The following is a 25,168-nucleotide window of genomic DNA, read 5'->3' on the forward strand; positions in this document are numbered from 1 at the left end:
TTATTTTTATTCTTTAATGCCCTATTAATAGTTTCAAACAATTTATTTTTTAAAGTAAAAACAAATATTAATTTACATCACTGTTACAACCCTGTAGGTCTAGGATTACCTCTTAATGGGGAGGAGGGGGAATACAAACAAGAAAAACGTGGATGCTTCACAAAAGAGAAGTTTATCTTTCTGAACCAAAATTATATTTGAATGGAAATCATTCTCAAACAACGTAACATCTTAGTAAAGAAAACATTCTAAATATAGTTTAACCTTTTCTTAATTTATCCTAAGTCACTGTAGTGAATATTAGTGACTGTATTTTATTTTAACTCTGTAATGTTAAGAAAATTAAAAGTTATATTTAAACCCTCCCACACTTCTGTACAGGTCTTATTGTGTACCTTCTCTTTTTCTATTATTTTTCTGTTATCATACTTTATCACTCCTAGGAGATAAGCTTCCCACTACTGCCCTAACCCATAAACTGACTCTTATTCCTTCTGATGTTAACTTCTGTTATTCGCTGCCCTTCATGCACTTCTCCTTTGCTTTTGTCATCTTCTCTTTTAATTTTTGTAAACTTGGGCACCAAGCTTTTTGCCATTGGCTTAGGGAAATTAAGCTATTTTTACTCAGTGTGTACCAGCTACAACATACAACTAGTAAGGTATCCAAGTCTCAAGATTACTTTTTCCATTTTATCACAAAGTGTTCCATCATCTTTGCCTTACTTTCTTATCTATTGGGGAAGTAATGCTATAAAGTAGAAAGGGATTTGTTATCAAGTCATCTGCGTTATATCCGACATCTATTAGCTACACAACTTCAGATAAAATAACCACCTCTGAGACTCATTGTCCATATTTGTAAAATGCGATATATCAACATCTGTCCCTGCCAGAGCATGAGCTCTGGTTTCAATCGTTCACAGACATTGGCTCTAACACTAACTATATGACCTTGTAGAATGGGAATAAGACCAGTACTTACCTTGAAGAGTTCCCGTGATAATTAAATACATATGAGGTGCTTTGCACACAGTGCCTGGCACAACTTAAGCACTCAATAAATGTCAGCCACTATTAACTATGGATTTCTACTGAAAGATCAAAACAGGCTGGAATACAAATCATGTCTAATAAATTATTTATTAACTCTAGAGAACTGTTAATCTATAATTAATCAACATATCTTTTGATACTTTTCAGCAATTCTTTCACTGCTCAGAGTAACTCAGAGGTTTCTAGTTTTGGTCTTTTTTGTTTTTTTATACATAAGTCACAGCTGCCCTAGAAGGTTAAAAGGTACCAGATACCCACCTAATAACTAAAAAATTACATAGCTACTATACCAAACTTACTAACAATGAATGTCAGATAAATTCTAAAGCCTATAACTGTGAAATAATTTTACTCCAGCTCATTTCCATTTTTTCTTAGCCATATTTTACTAAAGGTTCAAATGTATGACATACTCTTATATTCTATATAACCCCTCTGTCACCATGTTCTTATTTGTCAAATGGGAATATGTGACTTTGCTACTTCCTAATACTTTTGTGAGGAGCAATTAGTGCTTACAAATTTTTAACTGTTATCAAAGCACTGTCTCACAGCATAGTAGGAGTTAGAAACTAACTCATTATTATCATTCTGAAACTATTTAAACATCTAGTAATTACAAATAACCTGCCTCAAATATTCTAAAAACACATTAAACCTTTACCATAAAGGTAATTTAGAACTTGTTATATAATTTTGTTCATCATAGAAGAAAGCTTTTTTCAAAAAAAAAAAAAAAGAAGAAAGCTTTTTTCTCCTCCTGATCACAAGTCATATTCAGTTTACTGCCATTCTTATAGGGGTTTTTTTTTACCAATTTTTTTCAGGATACTTAAGAAATATACTAAGCTGTTGATGATTACAATAATTACATGCACAAACACACACTTTTTTCTCTCTTCCAAATGATCATTTTCCATACTTACCTTGCCACTAATGACTTCTTCTACTCGTTCCTGGGGTGTCTGTCCAGCTTTCTGCCTCACCAAAACATACACTGAATTCACCTTAGGACAAGACCTCAGCAACTTTTCCAGAAGTACCTTCCCTAGGAAACCAGTAGCTCCAGTGAGGAGGACATTCTTGCCTTCATAGTATTCTGGGATTGAAACCATTCTGATCCTATGGAAAATATGACAAATAAGCATCAACTTCAAAGATTTATGTTCATTGTTACATACTGAAAATCTCTTGGTATTCAAATAAGTATTTTCAAGGACAGGCAAAAATCAAAGTTCAACGTTAACACAAAAGGGGACATTAACGTTTGGCTCATTGTAGTAAGGTGGAAAGTACAGTGAACTGCAACACTGGCTTCTAATCCCTGTTTTTACCTGGACCACCTCAGACAAGTCACTCACCTTCTCTGGGCCTGGGTTTCTTTAGTACAGTTTGTACCAAGTGACCTCTAAAAATTCCTTCAGCAATAAGAATCCAAATCTTCACTTAAACCTCAGTTAAACCCCAAACATGAATAAGTGGTGTTTCTCTGTCTCCAAAAGTATTTATAACACCAAATAGAGGTCAGCAGCAAGACTCAATTGCCTAGCTTGTATAACATGGTGAGGTGTCATATTCACCTATCATCACCAGTTGAAACAAGAGGTAACACCAAGTCCTTTCTTTTATATGTCTGTAGTGACAATATATTCAAAAGGTACTTAAACCTCCCTTTTAGTAAGAAATATAGTAAGGAATATATAGACTGACTTATCCTCCCTACCCAAATTCCACTGAAACAGCAGAAAAGAGAGTATACTAACAGAATGAACACACAAAAGAACCATGATGAGTGGAAAAAACAAGATGCAGAAGGACTCATGCAGTATGTCACTATTCAAGGCTCAAACACATTCAAAATGATGCTACTTACTGTTTAGAAATGCATATACATGATAATATTAATAAATGCATTAGAGAGAGTATAATACAATCAGAAAAGAGAATAAGAAGCTTCAATTGTATTTATGTTTTGTTTAAGCTAAGGAGTAGATACCTGTATTTTATATCTAAATTTTTCACAATTATAAAAAATTAAATTTATAACAATCTGAAAACCCATTAACAAGCAAAAAGAAAAGAAGGAAGGAAGGTAGGAAGGAAGGCAAGAAAAAAGAATTTCCACACGAAACAGATGAGACTAAACTGATAGAGAAGCCATAGCATAAGAAATAACAACCTAAGCAAAACAAACATAGGAAAGCACCATAAGGAGGCAAGAGCTGTCCCAACCCCCTAAATAGAAAACACCAAGTTCAGGATCAAGAAGCTGAATAAAAGCTTAGGGAAATTAAGGTACCTAAAGGTTGCTCACAGAACAGCAAAGCCACTCCTGACAGTCTTACTTCCTGTATAAACTTTGGCTCCCAGGCTTAGTATCCAGATCTGCTGAGAACATCCAGCATGGCTGCTAAAGGACAAAAGAGAAGTAGGGCTAAGTTTGAGGTTGCTCTGTACATCCACAAATGGAGGTGGGGCACTGGGAGAAAGGAAACAAAAACAACCAAAAGAAGAAAAGTCTTCAGAGCACTTGTGCCCCAGAAATAAATTTTAGGTCCTTAGATTATCTGGCTGCTGCTGACCCTTAAAACAAACTCATACAGAGCTCTCAGTAATTCCACTTGGAGAAAAGATCTCTTGGAAAATCAGGCTTCAGAAAACTGAGAGGAAGGCAGTATCAGCTACCAAAACCAATCATACTAGTCCTTCATAAATATGGATAACTAAGGATCATCAGATATTTAAGGAATATCCACAAAATTAAGAAGGACCAAAATGAAAAGCAACAGAATCAACCACGAAAACTAAGGTAATGAAAAATTTACAGGAAATTTAAATTCTAATAAATACCCCCCAAGTCATTCACAAGAATATTGCATCCATCGAGTAAACTACTATGAAAAAGGAACAGAGAATCAGAAACCATTGGAGACGGAGCTCTGCCCACCACAGCAACAGCCAGCTCTACCCACCACCAGTCCCTCCTATCAGGAAACTTGCACAAGCCTCTTAGATAGCCTCATCCACCAGAAGGCAGACAGCAGAAGCAAGAAGAACTACAATCCTGCAGCCTGTGGAACAAAAACCATATTCACAGAAAGATAGACAAGATGGAAAGGCAGAGTGCTATGCACCAGATGAAGGAACAAGATAAAACCCCAGAAAAGCAACTAAATGAAGTGGAGATAGGCAACCTTCCAGAAAAAGAAATCAGAATAATGATAGTGGAGATGATCCAGGACCTCGCAAAAAGAATGGAGGCAAAGATCAAGAAGATGCAAGAAATGTTTAACAAAGACCTAGAAGAATTAAAGAACGAACAGAAATGAACAACACAATAACTGAAATGGAAAATACACTAGAAGGAATCAATAGCAGAATAACTGAGGCAGAAGAACGGATGAGCGACCTGGAAGGCAGAATGGTGGAATTCACTGCTGCGGAACAGAATAAAGAAAAAAGAATGAAAAGAAATGAAGACAGCCTGAGAGACCTCTGGGACATTAAACACAACAACGTTCGCATTATAGGAGTCCCAGAAGGAGAAGAGAGAGAGAAATGACCTGAGAAAATATCTGAAAAGATTATAGGCGAAAACTTCCCTAACATGGGAAGGGAAATAGCCACCAACGTCCAGGAAGCACAGATAGTCCCATACAGGATAAACCCAAGGAGAAACACACTGAGACACACAGTAATCAAACTGGCAAAAATTAAAGACAAAAAAAAATTATTGAAAGCAGCAAGGAAAAAACGACAAATAACATACAAGGCAACTCCCATAAGGTTAACAGCTGATCTCTCAGCAGAAACTCTACAAGCCAGAAGGGAATGGCATGGCATATTTAAAGTGACGAAAGGGAAGAACCTACAACCAAGATTACTCTACACGGCAAGGATTTCATTCAGATTCGAAGGAGAAATCAAAAGCTTTACAGACAAGCAAAAGCTAAGAGAATTCAGCACCACCAAACCAGCTCTACAACAAATGCTAAAGGAACTTCTCTAAGTGGGAAACACAAGAGAAGAAAAGTACCAACCAAAACAAACCCAAAACAATTAAGAAAATGGTAACAGGAACGTACATATTGATAATTACCTTAAACGTGAATGGATTAAATGCTCCAACCAAAAGACACAGGCTTGCTGAATGGATACAAAAACAAGACCCATATATATGCTGTCTACAAGAGACCAACTTCAAACCTAGGAACACATACAGACTGAAAGTGAGGGGATGGAAAAAGATATTCCATGCAAATAGAAATCAAAAGAAAGCTGGAGTGGCAAAACTATATCAGACAAAATAGACTTTAAAATAAAGAATGTTACAAGACCCAAGGAAGGACACTACATAAGGATCAAGGGATCAATCCAAGAACAAAACATAACAATTATAAATATATATGCACCCAACATAGGAGCACCTCAATACATAAGGCAACTGCTAACAGCTATAAAAGAATAAATCGGGGCTTTCCTGGTGGTGCAGTGGTTGAGAGTCTGCCTGGTGATGCAGGGGACACGAGTTTGTGCCCCAGTCCGGGAAGATCCCACATGCCGTGGAGTGGCTGGGCCCGTGAGCCATGGTCTCTGAGCCTGCGCGTCTGGAGCCTGTGCTCCGCAACGGGAGAGGCCACAACAGTGAGAGGCCCACATACCGCCAAAACAAAACAAAACAATAAATCAACAATAACACAGTAATACTGGGGGACTTTAACACCTCACTTACATCAATGGACAGATCATCCAAACAGAAAATTAATAAGGAACACAAGCTTTAAATGACACAATAGACCAGACAGAATTAATTGATATCTATAGGACATTCCATCCGAAAACAGCAGATTACACTTTCTTCTCAAGTGCGCATGGAACGTTCTCCAGGATAGATCATGTCTTGGGTCACAAATCAAGACTCAGTAAATTTAAGAAAATTCAAATCATATCAAGCATCTTTTCTGACCACAACGCTATGGGATTAGAAAGCAATTACAGGGAAAAAAACGTAAAACACACAAACACATGGATTGTTCATATTTTGACAAAACAATATGTTACAAAATAACCAAGAGATCACTAAAGAAATCAAAGAGGAAATCAAAAAATACCTAGAGACAAAAGACAATGAAAACACAATGATCCAAAACCTATGGGATGCAGCAGAAGCAGTTCTAAGAGGGACGTTTATAGCAATACAAGCCTACCTCAAGAAACAAGAAAAATCTCAAATAAACAATCTAACCTTATGCCTAAAGGAACTAGAGAAAGAAGAACAAACAAAACCCAAAGTTAGCAGAAGGAAAGAAATTATAAAGATCAGAGAAGAAATAAATGAAATAGAAACAAAGAAGACAATAGCAAAGATCAACAAAACTAAAAGTTGGTTCTTTGAGAAGATAAACAAAATTGATAAACCATTAGCCAGACTCATCAAGAAAAAGAAGGAGAGCACTCAAATCAATAAAATTAGAAATGAAAAAGGAGAAGTTACAACAGACACCGCAGAAGTACAAAGCATCCTAAGACACTACTACCAACAACTCTATGCCAATAAAATGGACAACCTGGAAGAAATGGACAAATCCTTAGAAAGCTATAACCTTCCAAGACTGAACCAGGAAGAAATAGAAAATATGAACAGACCAATCACAAGCACTGAAATTGAAACTGTGATTAAAAATCTTCCAACAAACAAAAGTCCAGGACCAGATGGCTTCACAGGTGAATTCTACCAAACATTTAGAGAAGAGCTACCACCCATCCTTCTCAAACTCTTCCAAAAAATTGCAGAGGAAGAAACATGCCCAAACTCATTCTATGAGGCCACCATCACCCTGATACCAAAACCAGACAAAGATACTACAAAAAAAGAAAATTACACACCAATATCACTGATGAATACAGATGCAAAAATCCTCAACAAAATACTAGCAAACAGAATGCAACAACACATTAAAAGGATCATACACCATGATCAAGTGGGATTTATCCCAGGGATGCAAGGATTCTTCAATATACGCAAATCAATCAATGTGATAAACCATATGAACAAATTGAAGAATAAAAACCATATGATCAACTCAATACATGCAAAAAAGCTTTTGACAAAATTCAACACATATTTATGATAAAAACTCTCCAGAAAGTAGGCACAGAGGGAACCTACCTCAACATAAACAGGCCATATACGACAAACCCACAGCAAACATCATTCTCAATGGTGCAAAACTGAAAGCATTTCCTCTAAGATCAGGAACAAGACAAGGATGTCCACTCTCACCACTATTATTCAACATAGTCTTGGAAGTCCTAGCCACGGCAATCAGAGAAGAAAAAGAAATAAAAGGAATACAAATTGGAAAAGAAGAAGTAAAACTGTCACTGTTTGCAGATGACATGATACTATACATACAGAATCCTAAAGATGCCACCAAAAAACTGCTAGAGCTAATCAGTGAATCTGGTCAAGCTGCAGGATACAAAATTAATGCACAGAAATCTCTTGCATTCCTATACGCTAATGATGAAAAATCTGAAAGAGAAATTAAGGAAACACTCCCATTTACCACTGCAACAAAAATAATAAAATACCTAGGAATAAACCTACCCAGGGAGACAGAAGACCTGTATGCAGAAAACAATATGACACTGATGAACGAAATTAATGATACAAACAGATGGAGAGATGTTTAACATGTTCTTGGACTGGAAGAATCAATATTGTGAAAATGACTATACTACCCAAAGCAATCTACAGATTCAATGCAATCCCTATCAAATTACCAATGACATTTTTTACATAACTGGAACAACAAATCTTAAAATTTGTATGGAGACACAAAAGACCCCGAATAGCCAAAGCAATCTTGAGGGAGAAAAACGGAGCTGGAGGAATCAGACTCCCTGACTTCAGACTATACTACAAAGCTACAGTAATCAATATGATGGTACTGGCACAAAAGGAGAAATATAGATCAATAGAACAGGACAGAAAGCCCAGAGATAAACCCACACACCTATGGTCAACAATCTATGACAAAGGAGGCAAGGATATACAATGGAGAAAAGACAGTCTCTTCAATAAGTGATGCTGGGAAAACTGGACAGCTACATGTAAAAGACTGAAATTAGAACACTCCCTAACACCATACACAAAAATAATCTCAAAATGGATTAGAGACCTAAATGTAAGGCCAGACACTATAAAAACTCTTAGAGGAAAACATAGGACGAACACTCTTTGACATAAATCACAGCAAGACGTTTTTTGATCCACCTCTTAAGAGTAATGGAAATAAAAGCAAAAATAAACAAACGGGACCTAATGAAACCTAAAAGCTTTTGCAAAGCAAGGGAAACTACAAACAAGATGAAAAGACAACCCTCAGAATGGGAGAAAATATTTGCAAATGAATCAACGGACAAAGGGTTAATCTCCAAAATATATAAACAGCTCGTGCAGCTCAATATTAAAAAAACAAACAACCCAATCCAAAAATGGGCAGAAAACCTAAATAGACATTTCTTCAAAGACATACAGATGGCCAAGAAGAACATGAAAAGCGGCTCTACGTCACTAATTATTAGAGAAATGCAAATCAAAAGTACAATGAGGTATCACCTCACACCAGTTAGAAGGGGCATCATCAGAAAATCTACAAACAACAAATGCTGGAGAGGGTGTGGAGAAAAGGGAACCCTCTTGCACTGTTGGTGGGAATGTAAATTGATACCGCCACTATGGAGAACTGTATGGAGGTTCCTTAAAAAACTAAAAATAGAATTACCATATGACCCAGCAATACCACTACTGGGCATATACTCAGAGAAAACCATAATTCAAAAAGACACATGCACATCAATGTTCATTGCAGCACTATTTACTACAGCCAGGTCATGGAAGCAACCTAAATGCCCATTGACAGACAAATGGATGAAGAAGATGTGGTACATACATACAGTGGAATATTACTCAGCCATAAAAAGGAAAGAAATTGGGTCACCTTAGAGACATGGATGAATCTAGAGACTGTCATGCAGAGTGAAGTAAGTCAGGAAAAGAAAAATATCGTATATTAACACATATATGTGGAACCTATAAAAATGGTACAGATGAACCAGTTTGCAGGGCAGAAATTGAGACACAGATGTAGAGAACAAACATATGGACACCAAGGGGGGAAAGTGGCGGGGGGGGTGGGGGGGGGTGATGAATTGGGAGATTGGGATTGACATATATACACTAATATGTATAAAATGGATAACTAATAAGAACCTGCTGTATAAAAAAAAATAAAATTTAAAAAAAGAAAGCATTGGAAATCAGAAATGCAAATGTACACAGAAAATTCAGACAATACGTAAGTAAATTATTAGAATTACCAAGTGAATTTGAGAACTAGATACAAGGTTTATACAGAAAAAAAAACAAATGTATTTCTATACACCACCAACACACAAGAAATAAAGTTAAAAAAAAACTATACCACTTATAATACCATCCAAAACACCAAAAAATTATGGAAAATATCAAGTATCGACTGATGAGGATGCAGAGAAACTGGAACTCATGCACATTGCTGATGGGAATGAAAAATGATTCAGCTGCTGTGGGAAAGTTTGGCAGTTCCTCAAAAAGTTAAACAAAAAATTATCATATGACCCTGCAATTCTGCTCCTAGGTATACACCCCAAAGATCTGCAGATAGGTACTCAAAAAGTACACATACACACTTGCTTATAGCAGCAGTGTTTACAACAGCCAAATAGTACAAACAGCCCAAAAGTCCATCAACAAATGAATGGATCAACAAATCATGTACATATAGTGGAATATTATTCAGTCATAATAAGGAATGAAGTACTGACACGTACTACAATGGGGGATGAACCTCAAAAACATACTAAGTTTAAAAAATCAGATATAGAAGATCACATACTATAGGATTTCACTTTTATGAAATATCCAGAATAGATAAATCCATAGAGACAATGCAGACTAGTGGTTGGCAGGAGCTGAAGAGTGGAGAGAGTGGGCAGTGGAGGAAAACTGCTTCAGGAGCTTTACTCTGGAGTGAAGGAATTCTGGAACTAGACAGAGGTGGCAGCTGCATAACATTGTGAATGTAGCAAATGTCATTGAATTTTTCCCTTTAAAATGATTAATTTTATATTATGTGAATTTCACCTCAACGAATTTTTTTGGGGGGCTGAGTTGGGTCTTTGTTGTGGTGCACGGGCTTCTCATTACGGTGGTTTCTCTTGTTGCAGAGCACAGGCTCTAGGCACATGGGTTTCAGTAGCTGTGGCTCACGGTTCTAGAGCACAGACTCAGTAGTTGTGGCGCACAGGCTTAACTGCTCCATGGCATGTGGCATCTTCCCGGGCCAGGGCTCGAACCCGTGTCCCCTGCATTGGCAGGCGGATTCTTAACCACTGCACCACCAGGGAAGCCCCTGAATTATTTTTTTTTTGAGAACACCAAAAATTAGAAATAAATGTAAAAGATACTAATGGAAAACTACAAAACATTGAGAGAAATCAAACAGTACTTAAATAAATGGAGAGATGTACTACATTCCTTAGATTCAATACAATCCCAATCAAAATTTAAGCTGTTTTTATTTACGTATGGAAACTAAGACTCTAAAATGTTACAGAAATACAAAGGGCCAAGAGTAGCCAAGACAAGCATTAAGAACAACAAAGCTGGAGAACTTATATTACCATGTAACAAGATGTATTATAAAGCTACAGAAATGTGGTATTGGGACAAGAAGAGAAGAGTACAATCAATGGATGTCCATATAGCAAAAAATGAATCTTGACTTCTATACCACACCACACACAAAAATGAATTCCAGACAGACTATACACCCAAATGTGAAAGGTAAAATAGTTATGATTCTAGAAGATGACACAGAACATCTCCATGATCATGGGGTAGGCAAATATTTATTAAATAGGACACAAGAAGTGCTAACCAAAAAGGAAAAATATTGATAAACTGGAAGACACTAAAACTGAGTTCATCCCACAACACTATTAACAGAGAGAAAAGGCAAAACAGGTAAAAGATATTTGCAGTAGTATGTATAAATGACAACTGATTACTACCCAGAATATATGAAGAACTACAAATGAATAAGGAGAAGTGAAAAAAACAATAGAAAATGGGAAAGCCTTGAACAGAAAAGGAAGCATAAGGGAGAGTATCCAAATGGCCAATTAGCACATAAAAAAGGGCTGAGGACTTCCCTGGTGGCATAGTGGTTAAGAATCCACCTGCCAATGCAGGGGACATGGGTTCGATCCCTGGTCCGGGAAGATCCCACATGCCACGGAGCAACTATGCCTGTGTGCCACAACTACTGAGCCCACGCACCGAGAGCCCATGCTCCACAACAAGAGAAGCCACTGCAATGAGAAGTCCGCGCATGCAATGAAGAGTAGCCCCCGCTCCCCACAACTGGAGAAAGCCTGCGCACAGCAACAAAGACCCAATACAACCAAAAATAAATAAATAAAAATAAAATATAGTTTTAAAAAGGGCTGAACTTCATTAGTTATCAAACCTCAATGTGATCCTGGTACACTGTCCCCAGAATGGCTAAAATGAAAAAGACAGACAATACATAGTATTGGTAAAGTTTCAGAGAGAGAAAAATGGAACTCTCATCTACTGCTGGAGAAAGTACAGATAGTTATAACACTTAGTAAAAGTTGTACAACCTAATAAAGCTAAACAATCACATATCATATGATGTAGCAGCTCCATTCCTGATTATATACCCAACAGAAATGAGTACATTTGTTCACCAAAAGACTCATAAACAATGTTTACATGTTTGTAGCAGCACTATTCCTACTGACCCAAAATTTTAAAAACCCAATGTCTGGTCAATAGTATATTACATAAATTATAGTATATTCATACAATGGAATATTAAAAAACAATGAGAATGAAGGAATTATCCTACACACCACATGGATGGGGCTCACAAAGAGAACACTGAGCCAAAGAGGCCAGACACAAAAGGTGTATACTGTATGATATCATGCATATAAAGTTCAAAAACAGGCAAAAATCATCTATGGTTAAAAGTCAGAACAATGGTTATATTCCAGGGGAGGAAGAGGTAGTGACCAAAAAGGGTGTGAGGGAGGCTTCTGGGATACTGATTATGTTCTATTTCTTGATCCGGGTGGCTCATTTTTAAAACTCGTCAAGTTGTACACAGGATTTATGGACTTTCTGAAGGTATGTTATACGTCAATAAAAAGTTTACTGTAGGGCTTCCCTGGTGGCGCAGTGGTTGAGAGTCCGCCTGCCGCTGCAGGGGACATGGGATCGTGCCCGGGTCTGGGAAGATCCCACATGCCGCGGAGCGGCTGGGCCCGTGAGCCATGGCCGCTGAGCCTGCGCGTCCGGAGCCTGTGCTCCGCAACGGGAGAGGCCACAACAGTGAGAGGCCCGCGTACCGCAAAAAAAAAAAAAAAAAGTTCACTGTAAAAAATAAAAGTAAATATAGGGTTACCATATATGTCCTGGTTTTCCTGGAATAAGCCTGGTTTTACACATTATTCCAGCTTAACTTTGATTAGAGTCCCCTCTTCTCAAAAGTGTTCCAGTTTTCACAGTATGGTTACTCTACTTATAATCTGCTTCAGGTCTAATAAGACTATTTCAAGACTTCGTTGACCCCCAAACCTAATTAAAACTATAGAGCATTAAAATGTTGTCATAGGGGAGAAATGAAGAATAATTCTGCATCAATACACCTAACAAATCTGGTAAGTATTAATGACAATTACATACTAAATATATATTAAACACAGTGTCCTAGACACATGACCTAGAACAAGTTATTTAATTCTCTGAGCTTCATATGTAAAAATCTATTCAAGAAATATTTATTAAGCACCTACCAGATACCAGGAACCAGAAAGTTTTCCATAGGTGTACACATGCATTTAAGACAGAAAAAGATACTAAGCAGTTTGCCCTTTAATAATTGAAGATTTATAGCCTGAATATGTGATTGGCTCAACCCTAAAAGGATTGGCTCAACCCTTCCTCACCTACCAGGACACCCTCCCTATAAAAATCTGTTAAAACCAAACAACAGAAAATTTTTACCGAATTTAATACTCTCTCCTTAACAGTATAAAGATTATTTGCTAAGAGAGTTGTAGAATGAAACTACTTCTTACCAGTTTCAGGTAACTAGCTTAAAGCTAATTGCATGTGATTTTATCCTTAAGGTTCTCTTCATGGAAGAAAGAACAGATTCCCACAGCTCCCCAACTTTATCACAACACAACCAAAAACTTTACAAGCACCAAGTATTTTTAAACTCTGTCTCCAGGTATTCTTGATTCCCCCACCCACCAATATACTTTACCCTATTAACTTACTGGCAAAGTAAGTGCATATGAGCACTCCTTTTAAGGAAAGTCTAGACTTATCACATCTTCCACATAGTCCTGCTAGTATGGCCAAAAGCTACAGGAAAAGCAGAAGCCAGGAAAGAAATGCTGCCAATCCTTCCAGAGCATGCTGTTTAGGTTCCTACTGTATGATTCTACTTACACAGGAAAATATCTAAAGCTCCTATCAGCTGTTAAAAAGTAGCTGCAGCACTGCAGTAATGAGAAAAGCAGCAATATTATTCCATGTGCCAGGGCAGAGAAGCTGTGAAACATGATTCATATTTATTTTCACTGTTCTTGAGATGCCTTAGGATACACCACCTAGCAGTGGCAGCTGGGTATTTTCTTCAAAAAGTGCCTTATCCTATGGTTCAATAGTTAAAGAGGCAGAAATCTTTCAGAAGACCAGCAAAATGGTGGGTACCAAATATCACAATTACTTAGAGGCTTTCTTGCTAAAGTGGGTTTTCCTAGTGGGTTTTATATTATGCACATAAACTTACATTAAGAGAACACATTATAAAGCTACTTAAACTAAGATACCTTTACTTGCTAGTGGCTGAGGTCCAGGCTCTGCCACTTTGAAGCCATGAGATCCTAAGATAAACCTACTACTCTTAACCTGTTTCCTTATCTATAAAAGGAGAACATGCAGGCTCATGGGCAAAAAGAGCCTGGAATGGATGTAAATGGAGAAACCACAGATAATTCTAAGATAGCACTCACCCAATCAATATAAACTGCACCCTTGTAACATAATTGTAGTCTCTTAATAGATGTCCTAAAATTAATGGAAAGCCAATCATGTTGTCTCATTACTTTCAGAAACCTAGTTAAGATAAATAATTAGAGACAAGTTCCTTCTCTCATTTTCAACTTTTTAAAAAAGAGTTCTTTATACTGTGTATAAAGTGGATGACTGGTGAGAGTCTGCTGGGTGGTACAGGGAGCTCTACTCAGTGTTCTGTGGTGACCTAGATGGGAGGAAAATCAAAAAAAGAGCAGATATGTGTAAAAAACTAAAAATGTAAACTTAAATTTTTTAAAAAGAGTTCTTTAAATAGACAAAGCAATCAAAGTGAGAGACTGGGGTATTACAGTAACATGAAAACCACAAAAATCTGCCAAAAAAAGCAGCTCTTTAGTGCCAAGAAATGGGAATTCCTTTGCCTATATTACCGCTAAAAACAACTCAAATTAATTAAAACTTTTAATATACTGTCAAGTAGTTGTTTCAGAAACTTGCTAAGCAGAAAGACAAATGTGAACAAAGTACATGGAGATTAGGATATGGTGAGAGGAACGAGGTGGGTCCATGGGCTTGAAGCAAAGCTTTACAGAAGCCATTAGTGATGAGAAAAATAAATAATAAAAGGAAGACAGGAAAAGGAGAGATTAAGCACAAAAAACTACATCTCTCATGCTTTCCAATACAATTTCCTACAAGTCTTCGTAATAATTTTTCTTGCCTAAGGTCACTCAGCACCTATATATAGACAGAGGCAAATTTAAACCAGTATCTTCTAACTAAATTCCACATTTATAGAGAGTATAAGAAGTTTCCACTTGTCCTACAGTGAGGTAAAGGCATCAACTCATGGGTAAGGAGTGAGTGCATAACACTGGAAGAGAAGTTGCAGGAAAGTGAAAAGGCTGGAACAGATGGTCTTCCTTTCCATTTCTAAAGTTGTATGATTCACTATAAGAGGAAATGGACAGTATCTTTACTACAGGGTCTTCTTGGCATATAACAGTCAAGAACCTGCTCCACAGAAAATTTTAGCATATGAAATAAGGCAAATTGTGGCTGAAAAATCCTTAAAACTCCACATCATTTCACAGTAAAAGCTGATGGGCCAATTAAGCAACACAGTTTAGAAATGAGACTATTAACTGGTTCAGGTAGACTCTTAAACAATTAAAGCTCAAGAGCAATTAGACTTTACCAGTATTTCCCTGAAGGCCATTTCCAGAGGCACCCAGCAAAGAGAATGAGAAAGGAAAAGGTCTGTTGTCAAACTTAGAACTCGACTCACAAGAACACCGAAGCGGACTTAATTATTGCCACTATCAGTTTGAATAAAAAGACATCATTCTCAGGTTAAGAAATACACACTTATCGAAGGTTAGTGGATTTATTTCCAACTCTACTCTACCCGACCCACTGAAAGACCTTTTCTAAACAGAACTATTTATTGGAAGACTAGAAACAAAAAACTCAAGGCAGTAAAGGTAATAAGATAAGGTAAAGACAAGAAGCTCTGAGAGCTTCTTAAGGTCTTGCTTAAGATTAATAACAAAATTCAAACATGTTTCTATAAATATCTATACCAATATATGCAAATATCTGTACCAATATATATACTATGTATCACATTTACCTACCTTTGAAAAACAGTGAGTTCTGTGTAAGGGAGTATGGGATCAGAATTTACACCCCAAAGCTTATCACTAATAGCACATGGGTTACTTTGAGCTGAAGGAACTGAGATTCAACAGATGCAGAAAGAATTCTTCTCAGAGCTTCCCTCATCTGATTAAAAGCAGAAACTTCCAAGAAATGAGGGCTGCCATAATGAGGACTCTCTGGGTGAGTTTTATGGCCATGAAGAAGATGGAATGTTAGCAACCGATACCTTCTATTAGTTTTCCCACATATTTACCTTCCCACAATTTATTGCCCCTAGAAGCCCAAACTCCTTTTCCTTTGTCTAGTCACTTCTCCATAATTTATAACCCTTTGTTAATATGGTATATAAGCTCTCAAGTCTAACCATCTTTTTTTGGGTTTTCACTTTTCTGTGAAGCCTTTATGCACATTTTAAAAATATACATATGCCTTTTCTATTAATGTCTTTTGTCAGTTTAATTTGCAGGCATCAGTCCTAGAACATAAAAGGATAGAAGAAAAGTCTTCCTCCCTTACATAAGCTATTAAGAAATTAAGTCTCTAGTGAAGCCATTTTCAGTACTCTATTGAATCCGGCCCTGTTATAAACTGCTTCCTGATAAACAAGGTAGGCCCCCTTTGTGGAAACAAGCCTTTCAGATAACCCAATGCCATGATGTAGTGGGGACCTTTGGGCTCTGAGTCTAGCAGGGCTGGGCTGGAATCCAGGCTCATCCATTTATCTTGGGGGTGAGCTTACTTATCTGTTTGTTTCTGTAGTTTCCTCATTTCTAAAACATACAGACAGCATATACATCCCCACCCCTTCACTTCATAGCATCTGTGTAAGGATTAAGGCTGGGCACATAATTACATTTCCTTATTCATCTTCCCCATACTTCTTTGGCAGTGATTTCTCTGTGGTCCCTCAGCAGTCAGTCTGATCTGTAATATTTCAGTCTAAAAAACTTTAATTATCTTTTTTTATGGAAATAATCATTTAGTTATGAGTGTAATTTTTAGACTAGGAAAAAATTTTTATTACCAAAGTAAAAATAATAGCTACTTTATCTCTGGACTGTATGCTGTTACAGTCACATGCACATATACCCATTTTTTTAATTCTGGGAAGGAAATTAATGATTTTAGGAGAAGTAGGTTTAAACCAAACCTCTGAGGACTAAAGAAGGAAAGAGGTGGTTCAACTTATACTGATATGACACACAGCATTCATGATTAACTTTAAAAGCCAAGATGTAATATTCTGTATGATATACCACCTTTTATGGAAAAGGAATGAAAAAATGAATGCATATGTTTATAAATACACAGATTTTTCTGGCAAAAAAGCCAGAAAACTGGTAATAATGGTTGCCTCTGGGAGGGAGAATTGGATAACTAGGGAAGAGAAATGACGGGCATTTGCTTTTCACTATACACACTATATATCCTTTTGCACAATTTAAAATTATGTACATTATAAAGCAGAAACTAACACACCATTGTAAAGTAATTATACCCCAATGAAGATGTTAAAAAAAATAAATAAATAAAATAAAATAAAATTATGTACAAAGTGCATGTGTTATATATTTTAAACTACTGGTGCAGAAAGAAACATACAGGTAGAGCCTGTAAATAGAAAAATCAGAAGGTACCAAAAAAAATTTGAAAGCGTATATTTTCCCATCAATCAGCCAGTCTATACTATCTTTTGTCCTCTAACAATTTACATACTCACTTTCATCTATGAGAAAAAAAGTACGAAAAATCTTTTCTAAAGTGAAAAATAAAAGATGAGCATTGTGTTAAGAAAAAAAGTGTAATATCTTTCTTCTGCTAATCTTTATTACTTGAGTTTTTATTTCATTTCTTTATTAGATGGCAAACCTACTAGATTAAAAACCAGATGATGTTTTAACTATGAAACTGTTGTTTAACAAGACTTTAGCAGGCTGGATTTCCTAAATGGAATGTGAGAAATTCTTCCCCCGTCTGGATAATGTTGATCTTTGGATCAGATACCACTCTCTCCCATCTCCTGAGAGGACCCCTACGCTCACCATGTTCACCAAGGAGTCAAGTACACAGAATTACCAAACACAGTTCTGAGGTGAAGTTCTGCAGTGAGACTGGCTCTACCTATATGTTTCTTTCTGCACCAGTATTTATTGAACATACAGTAAAAACTGACAAAAGGTAATTGTAAGAACTCTTAGTTCCTTGTTTTAGCTGCTATAAATTTATTTAGGGAAACTAAGCACTGAATATGAAAATCTCTAGACAATGTCTAAACATTCATTCCAGCTTCCTATAAATTTCCACCTACAGCTACACCTTAAAGTAGGATCTACTTAGTTGTCTTCCTCTTAAAAAGTGACTCCTCTGTGCCTCTAGCATGTAAACAAACCCAAAGTAAATAACCTACCAATGGAGACAGTGGGGAGAGCAAAGAGACAAAGAATAAGCTATTTCATCTATCTTTTTATTGAGAGTCACTGATTGACTCCCAATCAGGGGCAATTCTGTGTTTAACACAGACACATCCAATGCTGTTTTGTCTCATAATCCTACTACACCTCTAAGCTGGAGGACCACTTGGCAGGAGTACTGGAGGAAATTCAAGCAGCAGTAGATAGAATGCTGAGCTAAATGGCCTTTTAATATCCCTTAGATTCCATGGCTGAAGAAGTAAAATAAATAAAAGAATTTCAAATATCCTTAAAAGAGGGGGAATTAATTCCAAAATATTCGAAACCAAGAGTTGGCAAAGGTTTCTGTAAAGGGTCAAGTAGTAAATATTTTCAGCTTGTGGGCCATACAATCTTAGTAGCAACTACTCCATTCTGCCATTTGGGGCACAAAATCAGCCATGAACAGTAAGTAAACAAATGGGCATGGCTCTGTTTCAATAAAACTTTATTCACAAAGACAGGACAACAGTTTGCAGGTCACAGTTTGCCAACCTCTGTTCTAAATAAAGATTCTGAATATTCCACATTCAGAAAAATGAACTACTAAGAAAGGCATCAATGGGAAACCAGCACAGTCTAAATATCCATTGCCTATGATTTCACTATTACTAGAGTTACTATGCATTTCACTCTAAAATGGACAGTAAATAATTGATACAATATTTTCAAAACAAAAACAATAAATGAATGACAGGCTTCAGAAACACAGATATGTCAGAGACTAAACACAACACAAAGACATGATCTTTAGCCTTTTTCAAGGTGTACCTAAAAATACGTATTTTTAAAAAGAGAGCCCATTAAGATAAGATGTTCAGGGGTGAAGCTTGGGCGATATTATTTTGGAGAAAAGGCTACAAGTGAAGAAGAGCACAGAATATAATCCTGTCGCAGACTCAGAAACCCTAGACCGCTACCATGTTCAAAAAAATCTTGATATAATAATCAAAAAATAACACAGAATTTAAAGAGGTCAAGAGTTAACCCAACACTGTTGCAGGATACAAAGCTTTGTTTATATACTGTGTACAGGTCTAAAACTACATAGATTATTCTTTTCTACATAAAAGTATAACGTTACTTATAATTTTATGTAGCCAAAGGTTATAATACATGGCTAAGGGAACGGGAATGGAAGCAGAAAAGAGACTACGCACATGGTAAATATCACAGAATTATGAAAATTCCCCAAAAAGCTGCACTGAGCTACAATGACCATGAGGGGATTCCATATACATACTTCTGCTTCCTCATTATTTTTCCTTTTCGTTTGCTTTTCCACTAAAAGGGAAATAGAAATTAGGTATCTGTAACTGATGGGAATTAATAACTCTCTAATCCAGAAGTTCATGAACAGGCTTGGGGGGTGGCGGGGAAATCCAAGAACGTGTTAAAGTTTCATGCAAAATATTGTTTTGAGTGTGTTTATGTGTGTGTGTACAAGTGTGCACTCCCGTGCATATATTTGTACATTTTTTCTAGAGGAAAAATCCACTGTTCTTATCAGATTCTCAAAAGGGTCAATGAGCGTAAACAGTAAAAAACTACTATCAAATTTTATGTGTAGTATGTATGTATGCTAGAGAGAAAGGGGACCTAAACTGCAGAGAATAGAGCTTCATGGTCACTGATTAAAAACCCCATTCACATCTAATCTGGAGTAAAAATGTTTAAATGGTTAACACATAATTATATCAATCTCCCTTGAAGCCTGTTATGGATTGAACTGTGTTCCCCCTAAAAAGATATGTTGAAATCCTAATCCCTAGGACTTCAGAATGTGACCTTATTCGGAAATGGGGTTGTTGAAGGTGTAATTAGTTAAGGTAAATGATATAACACTGGAGCAGAATGGGTCTCTAATCCAACATCACTGGTGTCCTTATAAGAGGAGAGGCATGTAAAGACATAGATATACACAGGGAGAACTCCACCTGACAACAAAAGCAGAGACTGGAATTACACAGCTACAAGCCAAGGAATATCAAAATTGCTAAAAAAAAACTAGGAAGAGGCAAGGAAGAATTCCCTCACAGGTTTCGGACAGAGCATGGATTTTGGGCTTCTAACCTCCAGAACTGTGAGACAATAAATATCTGTTGTTTTAAGCCACCCAGTTTGTAGTACTTTGTTACAGCAGCCCTAGGAAACTAAGAGAAGGCCAAATACCATAGTAACTAAAATTAAGGTACAGAGCAAAAGGCCTTCTAAAGATGATCATATGCTCTCATGACATAATAAACATATCATGGACACTTTCCAACAAACATGACAGTTTCAATTACCAAAATACATTCTACTAAATAGTTAAGGATGGAATGGCTTTTCCAAACGGGTACAGGAAAGAATGATAGAAAAAAAGCTTTATATATCAAAGGTAAAGACCAAAATAAAGTTAATGTTCAGATCCCAGAACAAATCATTGCGGTATATCACTAACTGTACATCTGTACACTGACAAATCTCAGTATATAGTAGCAGATTCAGGGAAAGTAGTGTTCTGATTATCTATTGCTATGTAACAAAATCACTCTAAAACAACATCTTAAAGCAACAATAATCATTTTTATTCTCTCTCATAGTTTCTGAGAGTTAGGAATTTGGGAATGGCTCAAATAAGCAGTTTTAGCTGAACAGTTCTAGCTCCTATCTTAGGGCCTCTTCACGTGGTCTGTCCACATGAGGCAGTCTGGGTTTCCTTATAGCATGGCAATCTCAGGCTATACTGATGAAAAGCTGTTGAAGACTTCAAGACCAGTATTTTGGTGAGCTGGATGGAAGCTCACCTTTTCTGACCTCACCTTATTGCTCACAAGTGATTCACAAGAACACCCAAATTCAAGGGAACGGAACATAACTCCACCTCAGGATGAGAGAATGGTCAAGGTCACAAGAACATGTGAGAAGGGACACATTGTTACAACTACTTTTAGAAAATACAATCTGCCACAAAGAATATGGTAAAGTAACTGCTCATTACTCCTGAGATGGTCAACCATTTGAAACTGTCCCATAGGTTAACAGAAACTGATGACTAAAAGAAATTCTTGAGCTTGTCTTACAGAACAGCAGCTAAGGGAACAGCTTATTAAAAACCCCCCTGATTGTAATATGCTTTCACTGATCAAGCTCATCTTAATTATTTCTTTTGGCTCCTTAACCACCACGTATAGATAACACCTCTGTCGTATGGGTCCCTACAGTATTGGGGGCTTATGCTGTTTTCCAGAAACTTGGAGTCAGCTCTTATCCAGTTCAAGCCGGCTAAGATTTTTGGTTGGGACAACTGACCCTAAAACTGGGCCTGCAAAGGTGTCCAATAAATGACCTTTTGACATCAGAGGACTCAAAACTCCACCCTCATATCATGCTAAGTGCCTCCATTTTTGAACATGCATCTCAAGAAGAAGCATGTAACTCAGATATGCCTGCAAAGAACACCAATTACCTCACCTTTTCCCTACCTCCAATCACCTTTCCCCATGCCTAATACCACCCTGCTTCTTTATCCCATAAATATTTCAAACCCCTTGCCTTCAGGGAGGCAGATCTGAGATCTGCTCTCCTGTCTCCTGTCTCCTGACTTGGCTGTCTCCTGAATAAACCCTTTCTCTGCTGCAAACCTCGGTGTCTCAGCGTTTGGCTTGCTGCACATCAGGCAAACAAACCTGGTTCGGTAACCCATTTAATCCATGTTCAAGTTACCCAAAATGCCTTAAAAAAATGGCCCCATGGGCCTCATACTTCTAAGTACAGATGATCCTTGAACAACACAGGTTTAAACTACATGGGTGTACTTATGCACAGATTTTTTTCAACAAATGCATATTACAGCATTATACAACCTGCAGTTGGTTGAACCTGAGAAGGCAGAACCACAGATACAGAGAGCCAACTGTAAAATTACACACAGATTTTTTTGACTTCTAGGAAGACTGGCACCCATAACTTCCACTGCTGCTCCAGGGTCAACTGATTTTGCCCACCAAATAATCTCATTCACTGAATAAAAATTTCACTTTCCCATATTCACTTAATTGTGAACTTATAACCAGTAGATTTCCACTTGGAGTTGACATACTTGTAGCCAAAAACAAGCCAACTCATTTTAGTTAGACTATTAAGAGGCCTCATATTATAGGTAAGCATATATTTTCTTTTAAAATTTTTGATAGACTCTCATCTGGAGGCATATCGGGAACCACTGGTATAGCGTCTTTTTACTATATTTTAATAACTCTAGAATATTTAGTGTTTTGATTAAGACTCAACATAAAAGAAAACCTCTGCAAGTGAACTGTAAACAACAAAAGAAGGACTAAAAAATGCAAACTCAAAATGTACAAGTTGATAAGAATAGTGGGTTCCTTTTTCTTTTCAAAAATTAAGGCTTACAAAGCATTTTTCAACAAACAAAAGAATAACTCTAGCATCTTGGTTTTCAATAAAAGATGCTAGTGTCCAACCCTGTTGTAAGCACCCATTGAAGTGAATATAATGGCCACTCTGTTTGCCTACACAGACATTGATATGCCAATATTTAACTCTCTATATCCAATCTTCCCCAATTTCTACGACACATCTTGGTAAGGAATCTCAGTAGGTTCGTTAGTTCTTAGGGCACTACACAACTATTTTGTATACTGATGTTACTCCGTAAGCATGGCACTTTGGCAAGTTAAAATGCCTCTAAAACCTCATTATCCTGGAAAATATTAAACGTTAAGAAAAATCAGACTCAGAATTCCTTTGAGTGATGTAAAAATCAAACACAAAAACATCCTTAAAAGTCAAGTTCTACTTCATCAGAGAGGAAATGTCAATTCTACAGCATTAAAATTATTTGCTGACAAGAAAACTTAAATTTTTTAGCAATACCCATTTTCCTTTGTTTCTGTCCTCGAGGCTTGTATACCAGTAGGGTAACTTCTCCACTGTAAAGCCTACAGAAGAAGGGCTATGCTCTTGTTAACACAGTTTGGTAATAAACAGTTCCACAGCTTGCAAAAACATGTATCCAATTCCATTCTGGGAGAAAACAATCTTAAAAAAGTAACCTCCAAAAGTCATACATGATTTTCTTTAGATCAACTATTGTGCTACAGATGCCTTACCTTAATAAAAATGTGTTCATGTTAAATATTGTAATTTTTATCCTAACACTTTCAGACTCAAAAAAGTGAAATACAATATACAAAGGCATACTAGTATTTTAAGTGTATTAGCAAAGATAAGGCTTCTTAAACTTCTCCAATACAACACAGAAATCGAAATATCCCATTTTGCTTAAAAACTCATTAAAGTTGTGCATCTGATTCCATAATATACCTAAGAATTAATATAAAAATATTTCACTCTTTTCCTCTCTGGCTGCTTGAAGATCAGCAACCATCATAAATGACACAGTAGCTCTCCAGACCAGGAAGTTCATGACCAACCAACTACTTTAGCAGAAACAATTGGTCATCGACATCCTTCACCCTGGGAAGGCAAAAGTAGCTAAGAGCGATATTCAGGAAAAACTAGCCAAAATGTACAAGACCACACCAGATGTCATCTTTGGATGTGGATTCAGAATCCATTTTGGCAGTGGCAAGACAACTGGCTTTGGCAGGATTTACGATTCCTTGGACTACAGAAAGAAAAATGAACCCTAACATAGACATGCAAGACATGGCCTGCATTAAGAAAAACACCTCAAGGAAACAGCAAAAGGAACGAAGAACAGAATGAAGAAAGTCAAGAGGACTGCAAAGGCCAATGTTGGTGCTGGGAAAAAGTGAGCTGTAGATTGGACAACAGAAGGAGTAAAGACTCTGCAGTGATTGTATCTGTGGTGACTGTGCAGATTTTTCATGAGACGATTAATAAACTAAGAACTTTTACGTGAAAATATATACACATTTCAAATTACTCAGCAAAATTGATTTTAACATGAAAATGTTCCATGTATACCACGAACATTACATGTAGACGTACACATACAAGTTTACCCAAAAAATTGACTCAGGCAGATTACTAATCATGTATCTTGTGTGGTCTGATTTAAAACTACCAAAGCCTATTCATGAAGATTAGTAACTTTAAGAACAAGTTGTTAGAATCAGGTATTTCACTGGTTACAGAAGTAGACTTTGTTTGAAAGCTGTTTATACTCAGTCTGATTATTATAGCAAATAACCTGCAACTCTTAACTACGGAAAAGTGCTTTGAAGTTCCTGCTGTATGCTGTTATTTCCTCTCCATTTCTCTTGTGTCACTTTCTTATGAAGCCTTCTGAATCTGTTCCCAAGGCTGAACCTAAAAACAGGCTCTAGGCCACCAAGGCAGCATTTTCCAAATTGTGGTAAATGGGGCTGCGATGCTGTACATTTTATCCCCAACCAGGAGCGCTACAAAGTGCATTAGCATATCAAAGACCTACAAAATGTACTGAGGTAAAGAAACTCCTAGACCTCTTTTTTTAATTTAATTTTTTTTTTATACAGCAGGTTCTTATTAGTTATCCATGTTATACATATTAGTGTATACATGTCAATCCCAATCGCCCAATTCATCACACACACCCCACCACCCCCCCGCCGCTTTCCCCCCTTGGTGTCCATACGTTTGTTCTCTACATCTATGTCTCAATTTCTGCCCTGCAAACCGGTTCATCTGACCTCTTTTTAAGGCTGGGCTTTCACCAATTTCCCAACACCGCTAGGGAAACAATGCTCCTGAAAAGCTCATTATTGCCACATCAGCCTTCTAAGGTAATGACTATACAAACATGGACCAAACCTCCCATGGTCTACAAATGATTTAGAAAGCAT

The 25,168-nt window shown here is 36.9% G+C and overlaps 1 protein-coding gene and 1 pseudogene across 3 annotated transcripts in view; one reads left to right on the forward strand and one right to left on the reverse strand.

Moving 5' to 3' along the window:
- The window catches only part of FAR1 (fatty acyl-CoA reductase 1), a 72,978-nt gene that overhangs the window by 37,542 nt on the left and 10,268 nt on the right, over window positions 1–25,168 (reverse strand). For all 3 annotated transcript variants that reach the window (XM_067749821.1, XM_067749820.1, XM_067749822.1), the window contains one exon: window positions 1,982–2,177. In XM_067749821.1, coding sequence (XP_067605922.1) covers window positions 1,982–2,170 — 189 coding nt within the window. In that variant the 5' untranslated portion in view covers window positions 2,171–2,177. The remainder of the gene's footprint in view (window positions 1–1,981; window positions 2,178–25,168) is intronic.
- Window positions 23,365–24,246, forward strand: LOC137231119 (small ribosomal subunit protein eS24 pseudogene; annotated as a pseudogene).

The sequence above is a fragment of the Pseudorca crassidens genome, chromosome 9, assembly GCF_039906515.1.
Source record: "Pseudorca crassidens isolate mPseCra1 chromosome 9, mPseCra1.hap1, whole genome shotgun sequence".
Classification (NCBI taxonomy): domain Eukaryota; kingdom Metazoa; phylum Chordata; class Mammalia; order Artiodactyla; family Delphinidae; genus Pseudorca; species Pseudorca crassidens.